Consider the following 17,532-nt stretch of genomic DNA (forward strand, 5'->3'; position numbering starts at 1 on the left):
CAATCAGACACAACATCTGTATCTCCTTCCTTCGAATGAATACTCGCTTTCAAGTGAACTTTATTTCAACAACGCAGCATTTATTTCTCATCATGAAGGTTTACAATTTGTCCAAAGTTACACACTTGAAATAGATCTGAGCACAGGATTTACCGTACAACTGTGTGATGCAAAGAAAACAGTTCAGTGGAAGGCAACACCTTGTGTACTTGATTAAGCATTAGAATACATCAGCACTTCCAGATTAGCCTTTTGGGGCGTGCGTTTGGTCATCAAGAAATACTTTCATACTTCACAATGCATATATATGTTTCTGCAACATCAAACCTTTAACTGAACACCTCAAACACTTACTGACAGCTAAACCTCCAGTAAGCTACAAATGGATTATTTTTGATTGTTCCATGGACAAAATGTCAAAAAATTTCACACAAAAAGTTCCAATTAAAAGTCTCATTGCGCAGGTCTGCCTAAATAGTTCACAGCCTGGTGATTAAAGAATGTTGATACTGTGTTATGCTTACAATGATTTATTTTGAAGTCATTGGCTGTAAAGGTTGCCTAGAATGATGTGAAATACTGCCTGAATTACTGACAACCAAGGGAGTTCCAGATGCTGACACAATTCTTACGGTGATTTCAGTTGTGAAGTAAAGTAAAATTCCACGAACACTACTGTTAACAGTTCATGTTAGACTTGTAAGGCAGCAGATGAGTAAAAGGAAGCCAGTTAGGGAATCGTACAAACACACTTCAGGAACTGGACACTGACAAATACATCGAAACATGAAAATCTACAGTAACAACTGGGGTGTTGGTTTTTGCATCACTGCAGCATCTTTGGTCCCAGTTTCAACTCCTCTTAGGATAAGCAGAGAAATTGGCTTCTCCAAGTTGCACCGCACATGCTGATTTGTTTGTACATGTATGTATCTGTCCTTGTGTAGACACAGCATTCAGCAAGATTGTGGCATGATTGTCTTGTGTAGACACAGCATTCAGCAAGATGTATGTATCTGTCCTTGTGTAGACACAGCATTCAGCAAGATTGGGGCATGATTGTGTTTAAAATATCTACACATATTCTTTACATTTTACAATGACGCTAACATTTCATTCATACCAGCACCTCAAGAGTAATAATAATGGAACCTGCAGTGTTGTTCCCAGACTCGGGAGGGCAATGACCTGAATTGAACATCTCCATGTCCCAATGTCCTGGCTACAAACAAGTTCGTCAGAAGACCTCATAGCTACTGGATAGTCAACCGGCCAGGGGTCAGAAGACCTCATAGCTACTGGATAGTCAACCGGCCAGGGGTCAGAAGACCTCATAGCTACTGGATAGTCAACCGGCCAGGGGTCAGAAGACCTCATAGCTACTGGATAGTCAACCGGCCAGGGGTCAGAAGACCTCATAGCTACTGGATAGTCAACCGGCCAGGGGTCAGAAGACCTCATAGCTACTGGATAGTCAACCGGCCAGGGGTCAGAAGACCTCATAGCTACTGGATAGTCAACCGGCCAGGGGTCAGAAGACCTCATAGCTACTGGATAGTCAACCAGCCAGGGGTCAGAAGACCTCATAGCTACTGGATAGTCAACCGGCCAGAGGTCACAAGACCTCATAGCTACTGGATAGTCAACCGGCCAGGGGTCACAAGACCTCATAGCTACTGGATAGTCAACCGGCCAGGGGTCAGAAGACCTCATAGCTACTGGATAGTCAACCGGCCAGGGGTCAGAAGACCTCATAGCTACTGGATAGTCAACCGGCCAGGGGTCAGAAGACCTCATAGCTACTGGATAGTCAACCGGCCAGGAGTCAGAAGACCTCATAGCTACTGGATAGTCAACCGGCCAGGGGTCAGAAGACCTCATAGCTGCTGGATAGTCAACCGGCCAGGGGTCAGAAGAATGCATCCGATCAGAAAATGAAGCATTGGTTACCAAGGACCAAAGTCTAAGAACAATACTGGAACCTGAATGTCCGGTGTTGTTACACTGGAACCTGAATGTCCGGTGTTGTTACACTGGAACCTGAATGTCCGGTGTTGTTAGTTACACTGGGATCAGGTGTCAGAAATAAGAATTGTTTTGAGAATTCACGTCACAAGTCGGCACACTACCCACTTTTTTGTGGCACAAGAACATGTCCTCTCAATACTGTGCAAGCAGATAAGCATTGCAGCAATGGATAGATTTGCCATGTCTAATATATATATACAAATACAAAGCATCCCTCATAAATCAAACCGAACATTCAACATTTTCACATCAGTGACTAAACATTCAAAACATTCTCAGCAAATAACAAGCTATAGCAAATCTCAATCTCACTGCGCCCAGAACAAATAAGACTTCAAAGTGAAAAAAATATAAATCATTTACATGTAGATTAGACCTGAATTGCACCCTGAAGTGTTGAACACCAATGTGATCCATAAAACTATCATACAACAAGGCACAAGAACATCTATCTGTCTTTGACCTTGACGTTCCAGTGGCCATAAAAGGCAATAAGGTAGAGAAGAAAACTGCAGCCTAAAACGGTGACCACCATAGTTCCGTACACCACGACACGTATATCTTTCTCATGGCCCACCGGGACTTGAAACTTCAGTGAATATGCATCCTGCAACAGAACAAAGCGAAAGAAATTTAAAGATTTTAAGATCACTTGAAAAGACTAGTTTTAAAACTAAAAGGGGGAAATAAACACAGTTATTTTCAACAAATTCTGCCTTTAAACACATACCATTATGGAAAATATAGGGTCGAGAACACTACTTCTTATATATTTTCAGCTTCCACTATGTAAATTTGTCGTAGAAAAGTGTGTGGTCAGAGGCCAGAAAAATACATTAAGAAAGTAACCTTCTAGAGGAAAAATACAGATTTCACTTACACTTTTGTAGATTAGTTCTGCCCAGGAACAAAGTGAAGAGTTGTGAACATCACACGGGGCTTCTGTACTTCTGGAATCTATCACACAAAACAAATAGGAGATTTGCAAGGAGGCAACAAATTGTTAAGTGGAAAAAGATTCATCTACACATCAGCGCACATTAAGAAATTCTTAAAGGCCAACATCCACAAGAATTTTTCTCCTGGAGCGACCTAAACTTGAACCCGTCGCTATTCTTGCATGTCTGTTTACTTCGTGTTGCACGCAAAAATTGAGCGACTTCCTTGCCGCGTGGATTGACGAAGCTGTTTTATTCTCGTGACTGAAAACACTGCAGTGCGTGCAGTTTTATTCTGTGGGTTCGACAGATTGACTAAATGTTGTAATTTCGCTTTCACGAATCAGGAACCGACAAGGAATAAGATGAAAGTGTTTTTAAATTGATTTCGACAATTTAATTTTGATAATAATTTTTATATTTTTAATTTTCAGAGCTTGTTTTTAATCCAAATATAACATATTTATATGTTTTTGGAATCAGAAAATGTTGGAGAAAAAGATGAACGTAAATTTGAATCGTTTTATAAAAAAAATATATTTTTTTATAATTTTCAGATTTTTAATGACCAAAGTGTGTGTGTGTGTGTGTGTGTGTGTGTGTGTGTGTCGGTTCCGGATTCCAAAAACATATAGATATAATATGTTTGGATTAAAAACACGCTCAGAAAGTTAAAACGAAGAGAGGTACAGAAAAGCGTGCTATCCTTCTCAGCGCAAGTACTACCCCGCTCTTCTTGTCAATTTCACTGCCTTTGCCATGAGCGGTGGACTGACGATGCTACGAGTATACGGTCTTGCTGAAAAATTGCATTGCGTTCCGTTTCATTCTGTGAGTTCGACAGCTACTTGACTAAATGTTGTATTTTCGCCTAACACGACTTGTTTTTACATTTAGTCAAGTTATGACTAAATGTTTTAACATCGAGGGGGGAATCGAGACGAGGGTCGTGGTGTATGTGTGTGTGTGTGTGTGTGTGTGTGTGTGTGTGTGTGTGTGTGTGCGTGCGTGTAGAGCGATTCAGACCAAACTACTGGACCGATCTTTATGAAATTTGACATGAAAGTTCCTGGGTATGATATCGTTTATTTCATTTTTTTGATAAATGTCTTTGATGACGTCATATCCGGCTTTTCGTGAAAGTTGAGGCGGCACTGTCACGCCCTCATTTTTCAACCAAATTGGTTGAAATTTTGGTCAAGTATTGTTCGACGAAGCCCGGACTTCGGTATTGCATTTCAGCGTGGTGGTTTAAAATTAATTAATGACTTTGGTCATTAAAAATCGGAAAATTGTAAAAAAAAATATTTCTTTTACAAAACGATCCAAATTTACGTTCATCTTATTTTCCATCATTTGCTGATTCCAAAAACATATGAATATGTTATATTTGGATTAAAAACAAGCTCTGAAAATTAAATATATAAAAATTCTTATCAAAATTAAATTGTCGAAATCAATTTAAAAACACTTTCATCTTATTCCCTGTCGGTTCCTGATTCCAAAAACATATAGACATGATATGTTTGGATTAAAAACACGCTCAGAAAGTTAAAACGAAGAGAGGTACAGAAAAGCGTGCTATCGTTCTCAGCGCAACTACTACCCCGCTCTTCTTGTCAATTTCACTGCCTTTGCCGTGAGCGGTGGACTGACGATGCTACGAGTGTACGGTCTTGCGCAACCCCCCCCCCCCCCCCCCTAGCCTAAACATGTACCTCACTTATTTAAAACATTTTTTATTATTGTTTATTTTATACAGTTTCATGCAAGGAGCGACCATTTTCCTATCAGAATATGACCTACCCATCAGCTCTGCCCCTTGACCCCGCCAGGGGGAACACCCCCTGGACCACCACTGGCAACCCCCCCCCCCCCCCCCCCCTCCTCTTAGCCTAGTCCGGCCCTGTGCGTTGCATTGCGTTCAGTTTCATTCTGTGAGTTCGACAGCTACTTGACTAAATCTTGTATTTTCGCCTAATGCGACTTGTTCTTTTGTACATTCTCAGCAGAATTCTTTTAGTTCAACCCAATGTACTGCCCAGATAACATCTTGTCGGCGTTGTTTTCATGCATTGTACCACGTTCTATGATGTTTTGGATACATAAATAACAAGTCGCGTGAAGCGAAATTATAAACAAGTCGCGTAAGGCGAAAATACAACATTTAGTCAAGTAGCTGTCGAACTCACAGAATGAAACTGAACGCAATGCAACGCAGCAAGACCGTATACTCGTAGCATCGTCAGTCACCCGCTCACGGCAATGACAGTGAAATTGACAAGAGCGGGGTAGCAGTTGCGCTCAGAAGGATAGCACGCTTTTCTGTACCTCTCTTTGTTTTAACTTTCTGAGCGTGTTTTTAATCCAAACATATCATATCTATATGTTTTTGGAATCAGGAACCGACAAGGAATAAGATGAAAGTGTTTTTAAATTAATTTCGAAAATTTAATTTTGATAATAATCTTTATATATTTAATTTTCAGAGCTTGTTTTTAATCCAAATATAACATATTTATATGTTTTTGGAATCAGCAAATGATGGAGAATAAGATGAACGTAAATGTGGATCGTTTTAGAAAAAAATGATTTTTTTTTACAATTTTCAGATTTGTAGTGACCAAAGTCCTTAATTAATTTTTAAGCCACCAAGCTGAAATGCAATACCAAACCCCGGCCTTCGTCGACGATTGCTTGGCCAAAATTTCAACCAATTTGGTTGAAAAATGAGAGCGTGACAGTGCCGCCTCAACTTTCACGAAAAGCCGGATATGACGTCACCAAAGACATTTATCAAAAAAATGAAAAAAAGTATGGGAATATCATACCCAGGAACTCTCATGTCAAATTTCATAAAGATCGGTCCAGTAGTTTAGTCTGAATCGCTCTACACACACACACACGCACAGACACACACACACACACACACACACATACACCACGACCCTCGTCTCGATTCCCCCCTCTACGTTAAAACATTTAGTCAAAACTTGACTAAATGTAAAAACGCTGGCACTGGACCCGAGTACTCTTCAGACTGGCTCGCTCCCCCAGTATGACAGTTTTTGTCTTGTGCACGTGGATTTAAAAAAAATATTTATTTTACACAATTAAAAAAAATATTAGAGTAAAATAAAACATTAAAACGTTCATAATAAACAATAGTAAACAAGAATTAAAAAAAACAAAAAAACAACATAGACCACACATGCCGGGAATCGAACCCGGATCACTTTGGCCATAGGCGGACGTGCTACGACAACTTTACTAGAGTTGTGCGCCTTGAATCACTGTGTCCCTGTCGCTCTCTCTCGTGCTCTCTGTCTCTCTTTCAGTCTCACCGAGATCAAACACTGCATTGTTTGTTTCTTTGCCGAGACCAAATCCCCACCCGCTGCTGCGCTGGCTGGCTTGCAAATCGTCTCGCATGCGATACGCATGCTTTTCTCGTGATCGGCGGTTCTTTTTGGCGAACTGCCTCGGGTTCAAGTTTAGGTCGCTCCAGGAGAAAAATTCTTGTGGATGTTGGCCTTTAACATTAATTCTATCATCTGAATTTCACCCACATCAAAGCTAAAGCTTCATGTTAATTATGAGAAACCTTACTTTTACCACTTGCAACCAATCGTCCACGTCCGTGCAACCTGGCATAGCATCTCTCTCCTCCCCCCCCCAAAAGATCACTATAAGAGTTATCTCCCAAAATATCCTCATGGAAGCAACATTAAATACCAAAAGAAGAGTGAACACTTTGAGATTCATTAAGCATGTGATGAACCTTGCATAGGCCTTAATCAGAAGATTACAAACTGTTCCATGCAGTACATGGGGAGATCCGCCGATTGGAGACACCCTTCCTCCTTCCATTTCTAGGTCACCAGCGAAAATGAAACACAAGAACAAATGTCACAGACTTTCACCCCACTCACACATTCTGGAGCAGTTGAACAAAACCCTTGGGTGATGCATGGTGACTGAAGTATGTGACACATTGGGATCAGGTGATGGTCTGTGATAGCGGGCATGTACCGGCAGAGAAACTGTAACAACAACTGGACCGCCGGATGGATGACTGTTGGTAGGTAATGGAGCAAACACATGAAGTTCATGCTCCTTGGAGAGGTACTCTGGGGCTTCTATGTCCACATGTCTGTCTGCTAACACCTGCGCAACATCAAATATGTCTTTTTTAACCTTATCATCTCACAAATATACAGATATATGCATGGCCCCACACACATGCTACAAGACCATACACACACAAACAAACACACAAACAAAAACACATGCATTTATACAGTGCGCTGTATATGAATCAAGCAATTAATTCAAACGTAGAGCAAATGATAAGTTGCTTTGTGTTACCTGAGGGCCACCAAATGTTGCTAGGGAGTCCAGCTGAAAGGTATCCACATAAAGGCCTGGTGGTAAAGTCTCTATCAACAGGATGCTGCAGGGTCTGCTTGGTGTGTTGACGATGTCATTGGGCTTGATACTGACAGTGGTGTGGACATCCCTGAAAGCACACAGATCATTTGTGATCGTTCAAATGGGAATGGATTCAAGGGTTGACAGATCCAATAGTGTTCTACGAAAGGATCCACAGACCTTTGGATCAACCACAAAAAATGCCAATAGGTCCCAAAGTGGATGGATCTTAGGGTTGATAGTATCCTTGGCGGATTATGACATTATTCAGTTATTCTGCAGAAAAACCAAAATGCTGGAGAAAAACTGTCTTTTCTGCAGCATTTCTACATAATGTCATCTTTCGCCTAAGCAGCGTTTTTTTCTGCAGCAAAACATTTTACTGCAGTAAAATTGAAATCAAGAATGCTGCAGTAAAACGGTGCTGTTGTTTTACTGCAGAAAACATGTTTTTATTTTTTCTGCAGCATTTTGTACTGGCTCTTGGCGGATTATGACATTATTCAGTTATTCTGGAGAAAAACCGAAATGCTGGAGAAAAACTGTCTTTTCTGCAGCATTTCTGCATAATGTCATCTTTCGCGAGAGCAACGGTTTTTTTTCTGCAGTAAAACAGTTTTACTGCAGTAAAATTGAAATCAAGAATGCTGCAGTAAAACGGTGATGTTGTTTTACTGCAGAAAAACTGTTTACACTTTTTCTTCAGCATTTTGGCATTATTCAGTTATTCTGCAGAAAAACAGAAATGCTGGAGAAAAACTGTCTTTTCTGCAGCATTTCTGCATAATGTCATGTTTCGCCGAAGCAACGGGTTTTTCTGGAGCAATTAACATTTTACTGCAGTAAAATTGAAATCAAGAATGCTGCAGTAAAACGGTGCGGTTGTTTTACTGCAGAAAACCTGTTTACCCTTTTTCTGCAGAATTTTGTACTGGCTCATTATAATGTTGGAGCACGCGAGCCCCCCTCCGACGAGAGATGGACTCATCCAGAATTACCAATAGTTACAAACTATTATACTATCCCAGGGGGCGACGAATACAAACGCTACTTTACAAGGTCGTTCGTTTTTCTCCAGAAAAACTGTGACAGACTATTCTGCAATAAAACAACATCACCGTTTTACTGCAGCATTCTTGATTTCAATTTTACTGCAGTAAAACTGTTTTACTGCAGAAAAAAACCGTTGCTCTCGCGAAAGATGACATTATGCAGAAATGCTGCAGAAAAGACAGTTTTTCTCCAGCATTTTGGTTTTTCTCCAGAATAACTGAATAATGTCATAATCCGCCAAGAGCCAGTACAAAATGCTGCAGAAAAAGTGTAAACAGGGTTTCTGCAGTAAAACAACAGCACCGTTTTACTGCAGCATTCTTGATTTCAATTTTACTGCAGTAAAATGTTTTGCTCCAGAAAAACCCGTTGCTTCCGCGAAACATGACATTATGCAGAAATGCTGCAGAAAAGACAGTTTTTCTCCAGCATTTCTGTTTTTCTGCAGAATAACTGAATAATGCCAAAATGCTGAAGAAAAAGTATAAACAGTTATTCTCCAGTAAAACAACATCTCCGTTTTACTGCAGCATTCTTGATTTCAATTTTACTGCAGTAAAACTGTTTTACTGCAGAAAAAAACGTTGCTCTCGCGAAAGATGACATTATGCAGAAATGCTGCAGAAAAGAACGGTTTTTCTCCAGCATTTCTGTTTTTCTGCAGAATAACTGAATAAAGTCATCATCCGCCAAGGATATGATAGATGCAAGTGTTGATGGTTCTGAGAATTGATGGAGTTCAATGTAAATTAGGGTCACATGTGCATATTTTGCACACCCTTGAAACTATAGCAACCTTTGGATCCACTAAGCCCTGTACCTATTTCAGGATCAGGAAAAATACATTGCAGAAACCTTTTTAGGTTATCGTCGCAACGGAAACACGAGAGAGCGCAACCCCGAATTAAAAAATGTTGGTACCCAATTTCTTTACCATTTTTGTCCTTGTCCTCTTCAAAGAATGAATAAAAGGCTATGGTTTGCGCATATGTACGTGTACATTATTTACAGGGTGAGCAAGTAGGAATTATTGGATCCTAGCCTTTCCCCCTATTTCTAAGGAGATCAGTTAGTGGGGTAAGGGGTGAATTGGAGAACAGGAAGCATCCGAGCGACACCCCCAGCCTCCCTCCACACGCAGATCCCCCAACCCCCTAAATCCTATCCCTAACCAAATTTAAAAACAGGTTAAAATCATTGTTGGCGCTAGTGCAGAGTGGCCGTCATGGCACCTCTGCTAACCGCTGCAGAAAATGCAACGACAGAGCCTGCCTGGACAACCTTCTCCTCCAAACAGTTCCACTCTGCTACGGTCTGTACAAAGGAGCATTGATACTGCTCAACTGTTGCATCAGGGACTGTGTAGCCTCGGCTGTTGTTGTAGGTGTATTTGGCGATGATATGTGTTCATCTTGGATCTTCACCTACCCTCAGACCTATGGTAATCTTGAACTTTAGTGTGATAAATTCATAGCTCAGAATCCAGTGACATTCTTTACTTATTTTTGATACAAGTCCCTGTAAGCAAGCCAAAGAATATTTGTCATGAAATTTATTGACGGATTGAGCTCCAAACGTAAGCATAGTTAATTAATTTGGTTGTTCAATCGACGAAAATGCACCGAAAATGGCGTACGTTGTCAACCATGCGACATCATTTACACGAAGTCGAAAGAGTTGTCTCCCTTGTCCGCTCATACGGATAATTCCTTCTTTGACCCATGCATAGTCCTATATTCGAAAATTTTATTGTAAATTTTCATTTAATAAATATACCTACCCGAATCACATGTAGCAGTTGACTCAGTCTAAAGTGCTAGGTCTGAAAAGGCTACCCGTCTAAGGGGAGCAACCCCAACTAAAAAAGTGTAAACGTAGCTATGGTAATGACGACGCACCCAGGGAGTTACCTCCCCTCCTGCGTACCACGTCACTACTGCTACTGACCACGTGACCCCTATCATTCGACTCGAAGAATAACATCTCCAAATCATAAGCGGGGTAGGTGGGAGGGACTACGATATGTGATTCGGGTAGGTATATTTATTAAATGAAAATTTACAATAAAATTTTCGATTAAATTACATATTCCTACTCCGAATCACATGTAGCAGATTGAAAAAACAAGGCGGTGGGAAAGAAAAAGTTCAAACTCACTCTCAAATCCTTGTCAAGAGCTGACCACCTGCCACCATGGCAGGCAAAGCTCTAGATCCATCCTGGCGAAGAGCCGAGATGTCACGCAGGTAAAAATTCATGAAGACATCCTCGGAACGCCAGTATGCGGTGTGTAGCACCTCCTCCAGTCTTCTTGATCGTAACACGGCCAAGGAGGAAGCCCAAGCTCGCGTCTCGTGAGCCCGAGCTGATTCCAGAGGAAGGACAGGCTGTGTCCCCCCTTCATTACGGCGGCTCCACTCGTAAGCATGCTTAATGAGCGCCGACACCCACCGGGCCAGAGTCGTCTTAGTAATATCCTTATGTCTCTCCGTATTGAGAGAAATAAACAAAAGCTTTTGAGCTGCGGATCTAAGAGACTGAGAACGGGCAAGGTAGATGTGAAGGGCTCTAACAGGGCAATTTACTAAGTCTGGATCATTCGGAGCCAGAATAGTGGACAACGGCCTGACATGAACCAAAGGAGAAGCTCGCTCGGGAGCCTGGTTTTTCGCAAGAAACTCAGGTCGAAACCGCAAAGTAACGGACCCATCTGATTCAAAGGAAATGTCGTCCGAATTACCGGAAAGAGCGTGGATCTCACTGCCCCTTCGTGCCGATGCTAGCAGCAAAAGGAAAAGGGACTTGCGTGTAAGATTCGCAAAACTGGCATCTCTGAGAGGTTCAAAATCCGCTGAACGCAGAAACTCCATGACCAATAAGAGATCCCACTTAGGAACGGGCGTACGAGACTTGACGTCAGAAAGGGAAGCGCCCTTGATGACTCCAGCGATCACGCCACTAACATCTATAGAGCGACCTAACTGGCGTAGGGTCGCCGAGATGGCCGATCTTCTTACTTTCAACGAGGCAGCAGAAGCTCCCTGAGAGGACATGAAAGCAAGATGGTTCGCCACGTGCATCGTGCGGGGCGCCGTAGCATCCAGCCGATGCTCGTGACACCAGGTAACCCAGGCCCTCCAATGAGACTCATAAACGGACGAGGTAGATGCTCTGTGCGAGCGTCCTACCAGGTCCATGGTCAGATCTGATGCCCCTTTGCGCCTCAGAGAAGACTGCACAACCTCCACGCGTGAAGATTCAGCATCTGAGGCTCTGCGTGGAGGCTGCCGGTGTGAGGCTGTACCAGTTCTCCTCGCGTGAGAGCGAGAGGAATGGGAGGGCCCTGGGCGAGTCTCAGCAGGTCCGGGAACCACGGCTGAGACGGCCAAAGAGGAGCGATCAGCAGGAGGGACGGGCCCTCCTGCTCCGCCTTCCTGAGAACTCGCGTGAGCAACTGGAATGGCGGGAACGCGTAAGCCTCCAGGCCTGACCAGGAAATGTCCATCGCGTTCGTCTCCCACGCCTCGGGATCCGGGAATGGTGAGACGAACACTGGTAGTCTCTTCGAGAACCTGGTGGCAAAAAGGTCCACCTGAGGTTTCTGCACAAGAGACCAGAGACGATCCAGCGCTCCGTGAGTGATGGTCCACTCTGTTTGAAGCACTCTGTCGGAGCGGCTGAGCGCGTCCGCCAGAGTGTTCAAGCTTCCGGGCAGGTACCTGGCCGAAAGCCTGATTTGATGCTCTGAACACCAAATCAGGATCTCGCAGGCCCTGGTCGAAAGCGACGGAGACCGCGACCCTCCCTGCTTGTTGATGTAAGCTGCCACTGTCGTGTTGTCTGTAAACAGACGAACATGCTTGGCCTGAAGGGAGGGCCGGAACTTGTCCAGAGCTAGAGCCACGGCTTCTAGCTCCAGCAAGTTGATGTGCTGCATCCTCTGATCTGCCGACCACAGACCTGACGCAGTCAGCTGGTCTGTGTGAGCCCCCCACCCCACCAAGGACGCGTCCGTGAACAGGTCCAAATCTGGGGCAGGAAGGGCTATCGGCACGCCCCTGCTCACCCACTCCGTGTCCAGCCACGGAAGGGTAGCGGATTGGAACCATCCCTGGAGAGGGATGAGGGCATTCCAATCCACCGTGGGAGAGTCCACGAACGGTTTCAGCGCCAGCTGAAAGGGACGTTTGTGGACCCTCCCCAAGGGGACCAGGAGAGCCATGGACTCCATCTGCCCTAAGATGGAGGCCAAAGTCCGCAGGGAGGCCCTCGGGAGAGGCAAAGTGGAGCGTATGCACGCCTGGAGCTTGTCCACCCTCTTCTGAGAGGGTTGGACCGTCCAAGCCACCGTGTCGAAAGACATTCCCAAGTAGGTGAACGTCTGACACGGTGTCAGCTCCGACTTTGATCGGTTGATCGAGAAGCCAAACATGTTGGCCTCCCGAAGAACCGATTGGGTATCCTGCTCGCACCCCGCCTGACTCTGACTCAGGATGAGCCAATCGTCCAGGTAGGCACGTAGCCGGACACCCCGCGACCTCACCAGCGCGCAGACCTGTCTCACGACCATGGTGAAGACCCAAGGGGCGAGAGACAGGCCAAAAGGAAGGGCGCGAAACTGGTAAACCTGACTTGCCCACCGGAAACGAAGCCATTTCCGGTCGGCTGGATGCATAAGGATGTGAAAGTATGCATCCGTCAGGTCGATGGAGGTCGCCCAATCTCCCGGGCGGAGAGAGTCCCTGACCGACGCTGGCGTCTCCATCTTGAACCTTATCTCCCTCAAAAAGGTATTGAGGAACGACAGGTCCAAGACAGGACGCCATGCCCCTGAGGCTTTGGGGACGGCGAAAAGCCGTCCGTAAAACCCAGGGGAACTGTGGTCGAGGACCTTCTCCACTGCGCCCTTCTGCACCAGGGAGTCTATTTCCGCCCGAAGGACGGAAATGGCTTCCTGCGAGGAGGGAGGCCTGAACGCCGGCGGACGCCTGGCCAGAGGAGCCTTGCCATCTTTCCAGAGAAGACGGAAGCCCGACCTCACGACCCCCACGATCCATTGACTCTGTATGGACACGAGCCAATGGGAAAGTGCCCGGGAAGGGCCCCCCGCCATCACCAGAGTGGAGGGCGGGGTGGGGGGGAGATCGGGAGCACTTCATTGGGGGTGAGGCTTGCTTCCAGAGCCGCCTCTCCCCCTGCCGGAAGACGGTCGTCTTCTCGAGCCCCGAGAAGAGGAACGTCCACGACCCTTGTCTGCCGGTTTGGGAGGGCCAGCAACCTTAGCCTGCTTCGGCTGAGAAGGCTGAGACTGCTTGGACTGCTTAAGGCTGTGCAGGGAAAAGTCAGAGAACTGCTGGTCCCTGTTTGCCTGAATTTCCTGTCTTCGGGCGTCAAAAACGAGATGCCCGAAGAGGGAACCCTCCAAGACCGGTGAGGCACGCAAAGTGTCCTTGGTCGCCTGATCCGAAAACTGAGAGTGTGCCAGGAAGAGATCCCGACGACACATAACAGAGTGCGCATAGTGCACAGCAGAAAGTCTCATCTGTTCTTCATTGACCCTCGCAAGAGCGGCCAACAAAGTGGAGACGTCATCCGCATCCTGATCCTCGCTGAGAGAGAACGGATTCAGCGAATCAGTGAGGGCACGAGAGAGGGCCCGAATGAGAGTCTCAGCAATGGAGGCAAGCTCCAGCTGCTGACGCCCTGCCTCTTCAGAAGCAATCAGCGTGTTCTCAGAAAAGAGCACGCCGTCATCCTTCTTGATAGGCTTGGCCAACAAGGCAAGCATCTCCGGAGGAACTGTCAAAGATGAACGCGGCAGAGCGAACGCATCCAACAAGTTCCTAGGAGACTTCTGCAAGACCAACCGCCTGAGAGACGACAGTGCGAATGCAGAAGCCTGAGAAGGCGAAGCCATCCACTGCTGAGCCAGCTCCGGAACTGAGCCGTGAGGCACGAGCAGCGGAACCGGAAGTGAAGGAATTCCGCTTCCGGAAGGAGATGGCTTGGCCAAAACCTGAGAAAGCTGAAAAGCTATGGATGGAGACTCCATAAACCGGAAGTATGAGTCATCCTCCTTCCCAGAGCGAAAATCAGCCATCGCGGACGGAGCCGTCGAAGCGGCAGCCGAAGAGACCGAAGCCCCTTCCGCGAAATATCTCGAAGTGACCTCGGCAGCGGCCTCCAGTGCCACTTTGAGTCTCTCCGGATAACCAACACGTGCAGCCTCGCTGGCGACGGACTGAACATCCGAAACATCCGGCGAAGGACCGAAGTCCACGTTGCTGGTAGAAGGGCGGTGAACACCGTAACCGGAAACCGGAAACCCGTCCACTCCAATACCATCCGAACTCATGCCCTGACTAGGGTAAGAGTAAGAGGACGGCATGCCCACAGCCGCCGGAACCGGAACCGCAGTCGAAGCAACAACCGAAGACGGAAGCGCTGACTGCCCCGGCCAGGGCTGAGACACCTGCCCAAAGGGCTGGTGATGCCCCCCCGCGACCACCATCCGAGAGGAAGCGGAAGCGGAAGAAGCAGCAGATCCGGGCTGAGCCGGAAAAGTATCAGACGCGACCGCGAAAAGCGGAAGCGCAGACACTGTGGACGGCAGCCGGAAGGCCGAATGCCCAGAGGGCCACGTCCGGTCAACCCCGGAAACGACCCCAGCGGGTGCGTACATCGGGGGACCTATGCTTCCGGCGAGTGCCGGAAGCGCAGCAGACGGAACCGGCTGGTCGACTCCGGAAACGACCCCAGCGGGTGCGTACGTCGGAGGACCTACGCTTCCGGCGAGTGCCGGAAGCGTCGAAGCCTGAACCAAATGCCGCCATTGCTCATCAACACGATGGTCTTCCGTGAAGCCAAAGTGAGAACGAACAGGGGTTTGCGGGTCGTGAACCCGCCGAAAAGGGCTGCTTCCCAGCAGGGAGCGTCCAGCGGTCTCACGAGGACCTACGGACCAGCCCAACTTACTTGCGTCGCCAACCACAGCGGTAGAAGGCGCAGAAGCAACCACCTCAGACAAGGACAGCGTCACAGCCGGAAGCGGAAAGGAAGCCAACGACGGGACAACGGAAGTCGAAGGCTTAGAACGTACCATCTCCTCCCTCACCAACGTGCGAAGCTCGGGAACCAGCGAAGAAAGCAACGATGAAACCAGCGACGCCGAATCTGCAAGCGGCAGAGAAGACGAGCGAGAAACAACAGTACGCGTAGGTTGATTAGACTGCCCAGCAACCGGCTGGTCATTCGGGGCAGAAATAGGGACCGTCATAACAGCATTGTTAGCCGCGTCGGAAACAACAACCAAAATAGGCTTAGGGACAGAAGTGGAAGACTTGGGTTTAATTTTTCCCTTCACATCAGCCTTGCCGCGCTTTTTATCTCCGTCAGACATGCTGACAACAAAATGGCGACAAAAATTCCAAAATGGCTACCACAAAATACGTGACCAACACGTGGCCGAAAATTTCAAGTAGCAACTGAAAAATTACGTTCAATACAAGTAAAGGAACGAGCTCACCAACTACCAGTGCAGCGGGTGAAGAGACGGGTGTGTGGGTGCCGGTGGGTGTCTAAGCAAACACCAAACAGCGAACTTCCACTAGAGCCAAAAAATTCACGACCTGCTCCCTAGAAAGCTGAAGTGTCGAATGATAGGGGTCACGTGGTCAGTAGCAGTAGTGACGTGGTACGCAGGAGGGGAGGTAACTCCCTGGGTGCGTCGTCATTACCATAGCTACGTTTACACTTTTTTAGTTGGGGTTGCTCCCCTTAGACGGGTAGCCTTTTCAGACCTAGCACTTTAGACTGAGTCAACTGCTACATGTGATTCGGAGTAGGAATATGTAATTTAATGAATGAGAGGGGTTCACTAGTCCGAGACAAAGTAATCGTCAATCAATGACTTCAATTCTTCTTCTTCCGCATCGAAAATGTTACCTGCTTGCCAAAGAATTCAGCAGAAACGCTTATCTTTTCTCCATTTTCGCAGTCAATCGCAACCATAGATCTATGATCGCAATTACGAGATCGAACTGCCTACAGTTTTTAGTCATATTATATAGCACCTCGGGTTTCCTTTTGCCCGTGAGGGTCAATTAGTTACCCCACCGACCTGAATTATGGAGAGGATCGAGCCTGGGTTGTACCACAGCCTCACACATAATTTCATTGAAATCGGTTCTCAAACATCGGATATCTAATTGCGGACAGACACACACACACACACATAGACAGACACAGTGAAACCTATATACCGCCTTTTAAGGGGCGGTATAATAACTGGAAAATCAAGCGTCTATAGTGAACCTTCAGACTAGTGAACCCTCGGACTAGAGGGACGTTCCTATATTAAATATAGGTCCCTGACCCATGTAAACGAAATGCATTCGTACAGTTCATCGGAGTTCATTCCGTAACTTCAAATGACTTGTTATGATTACAAGTGCAGGTTCTACAAATTTGGAGACTTAAATGCCTCTGAATTATGAGCTATGAATTTAACACGCTAAAGTTCAAGATTACCCGAAAATTTGATCCAATAATTGAACTGACCCCACTGTTTGAACACATCAAGGTGTACGTCTTTACACTCATTCACTGGTGAGATTTCAATACTGCTCCAGAAGCTAGCTCCCCCTTACCCGGCAAATTATGTGCCTTTTAGACCAAAAATACCCCTTTCAATTTATAAATTTTAACAGCATCTGGCTTGACCATGTCCATTTGGGAAACCCCTCATTTACATACAATAGGTCCAGCCCTATCTAAAACCCTTACAGTAAAGTCTAAATCCTACAATACTCCCAAACCCACTTGGTCGTTTTAAAACTAAAAGGTACACGTACTGTACGTAACACTGACCAAAGCAGTGCTTAGTTACGCATGCTGAGAGTTTTGCACAAACCTGTGAAAACCTTCTTTCGTGATGGCGCGTTGTACTTCCAGGACAACATCGTCAGAAGAACAGACTCCTAACATATAAAGTGCAATGCAAACTATCAAATAATTCAAAGACTGACTCGCCATGTTTAGAAGCAGACGCCTAAAGCGGAATAACTCTACCAGGCTGGAATTC

The 17,532-nt window shown here is 46.0% G+C and overlaps 1 protein-coding gene across 1 annotated transcript; it reads right to left on the minus strand.

Annotated features, from left to right (window-relative positions):
* Positions 1-21: 21 nt before the first annotated feature.
* On the minus strand, positions 22-17,511 carry LOC138960315 (phosphatidylinositol-glycan biosynthesis class X protein-like). Its single transcript, XM_070332163.1, has 5 exons — positions 17,362-17,511; positions 7,335-7,485; positions 6,899-7,133; positions 2,909-2,985; positions 22-2,635 (listed from the first exon to the last, which is right to left on the minus strand). Exons 1-5 carry the CDS (start codon positions 17,481-17,483, stop codon positions 2,477-2,479), a joined length of 744 nt encoding a protein of 247 aa, XP_070188264.1. The 5' UTR covers positions 17,484-17,511; the 3' UTR covers positions 22-2,476.
* Positions 17,512-17,532: the final 21 nt, after the last annotated feature.

Source organism: Littorina saxatilis, linkage group LG2 (assembly GCF_037325665.1).
Source record: "Littorina saxatilis isolate snail1 linkage group LG2, US_GU_Lsax_2.0, whole genome shotgun sequence".
NCBI classification, from domain to species: domain Eukaryota; kingdom Metazoa; phylum Mollusca; class Gastropoda; order Littorinimorpha; family Littorinidae; genus Littorina; species Littorina saxatilis.

Excerpts from the sequence above, each read along its gene's own strand:
- LOC138960315 (XM_070332163.1), bottom strand. The coding sequence starts at position 17,483 with ATGGCGAGTCAGTCTTTGAATTATTTGATAGTTTGCATTGCACTTTAT. Across the intron at positions 7,486-17,361 it reads ACGAAAGAAGGTTTTCACAG|GGATGTCCACACCACTGTCA; the intron begins GTTTGTGCAAAA and ends GTGTGCTTTCAG. Across the intron at positions 7,134-7,334 it reads CAACATTTGGTGGCCCTCAG|GTGTTAGCAGACAGACATGT; the intron begins GTAACACAAAGC and ends GATGTTGCGCAG.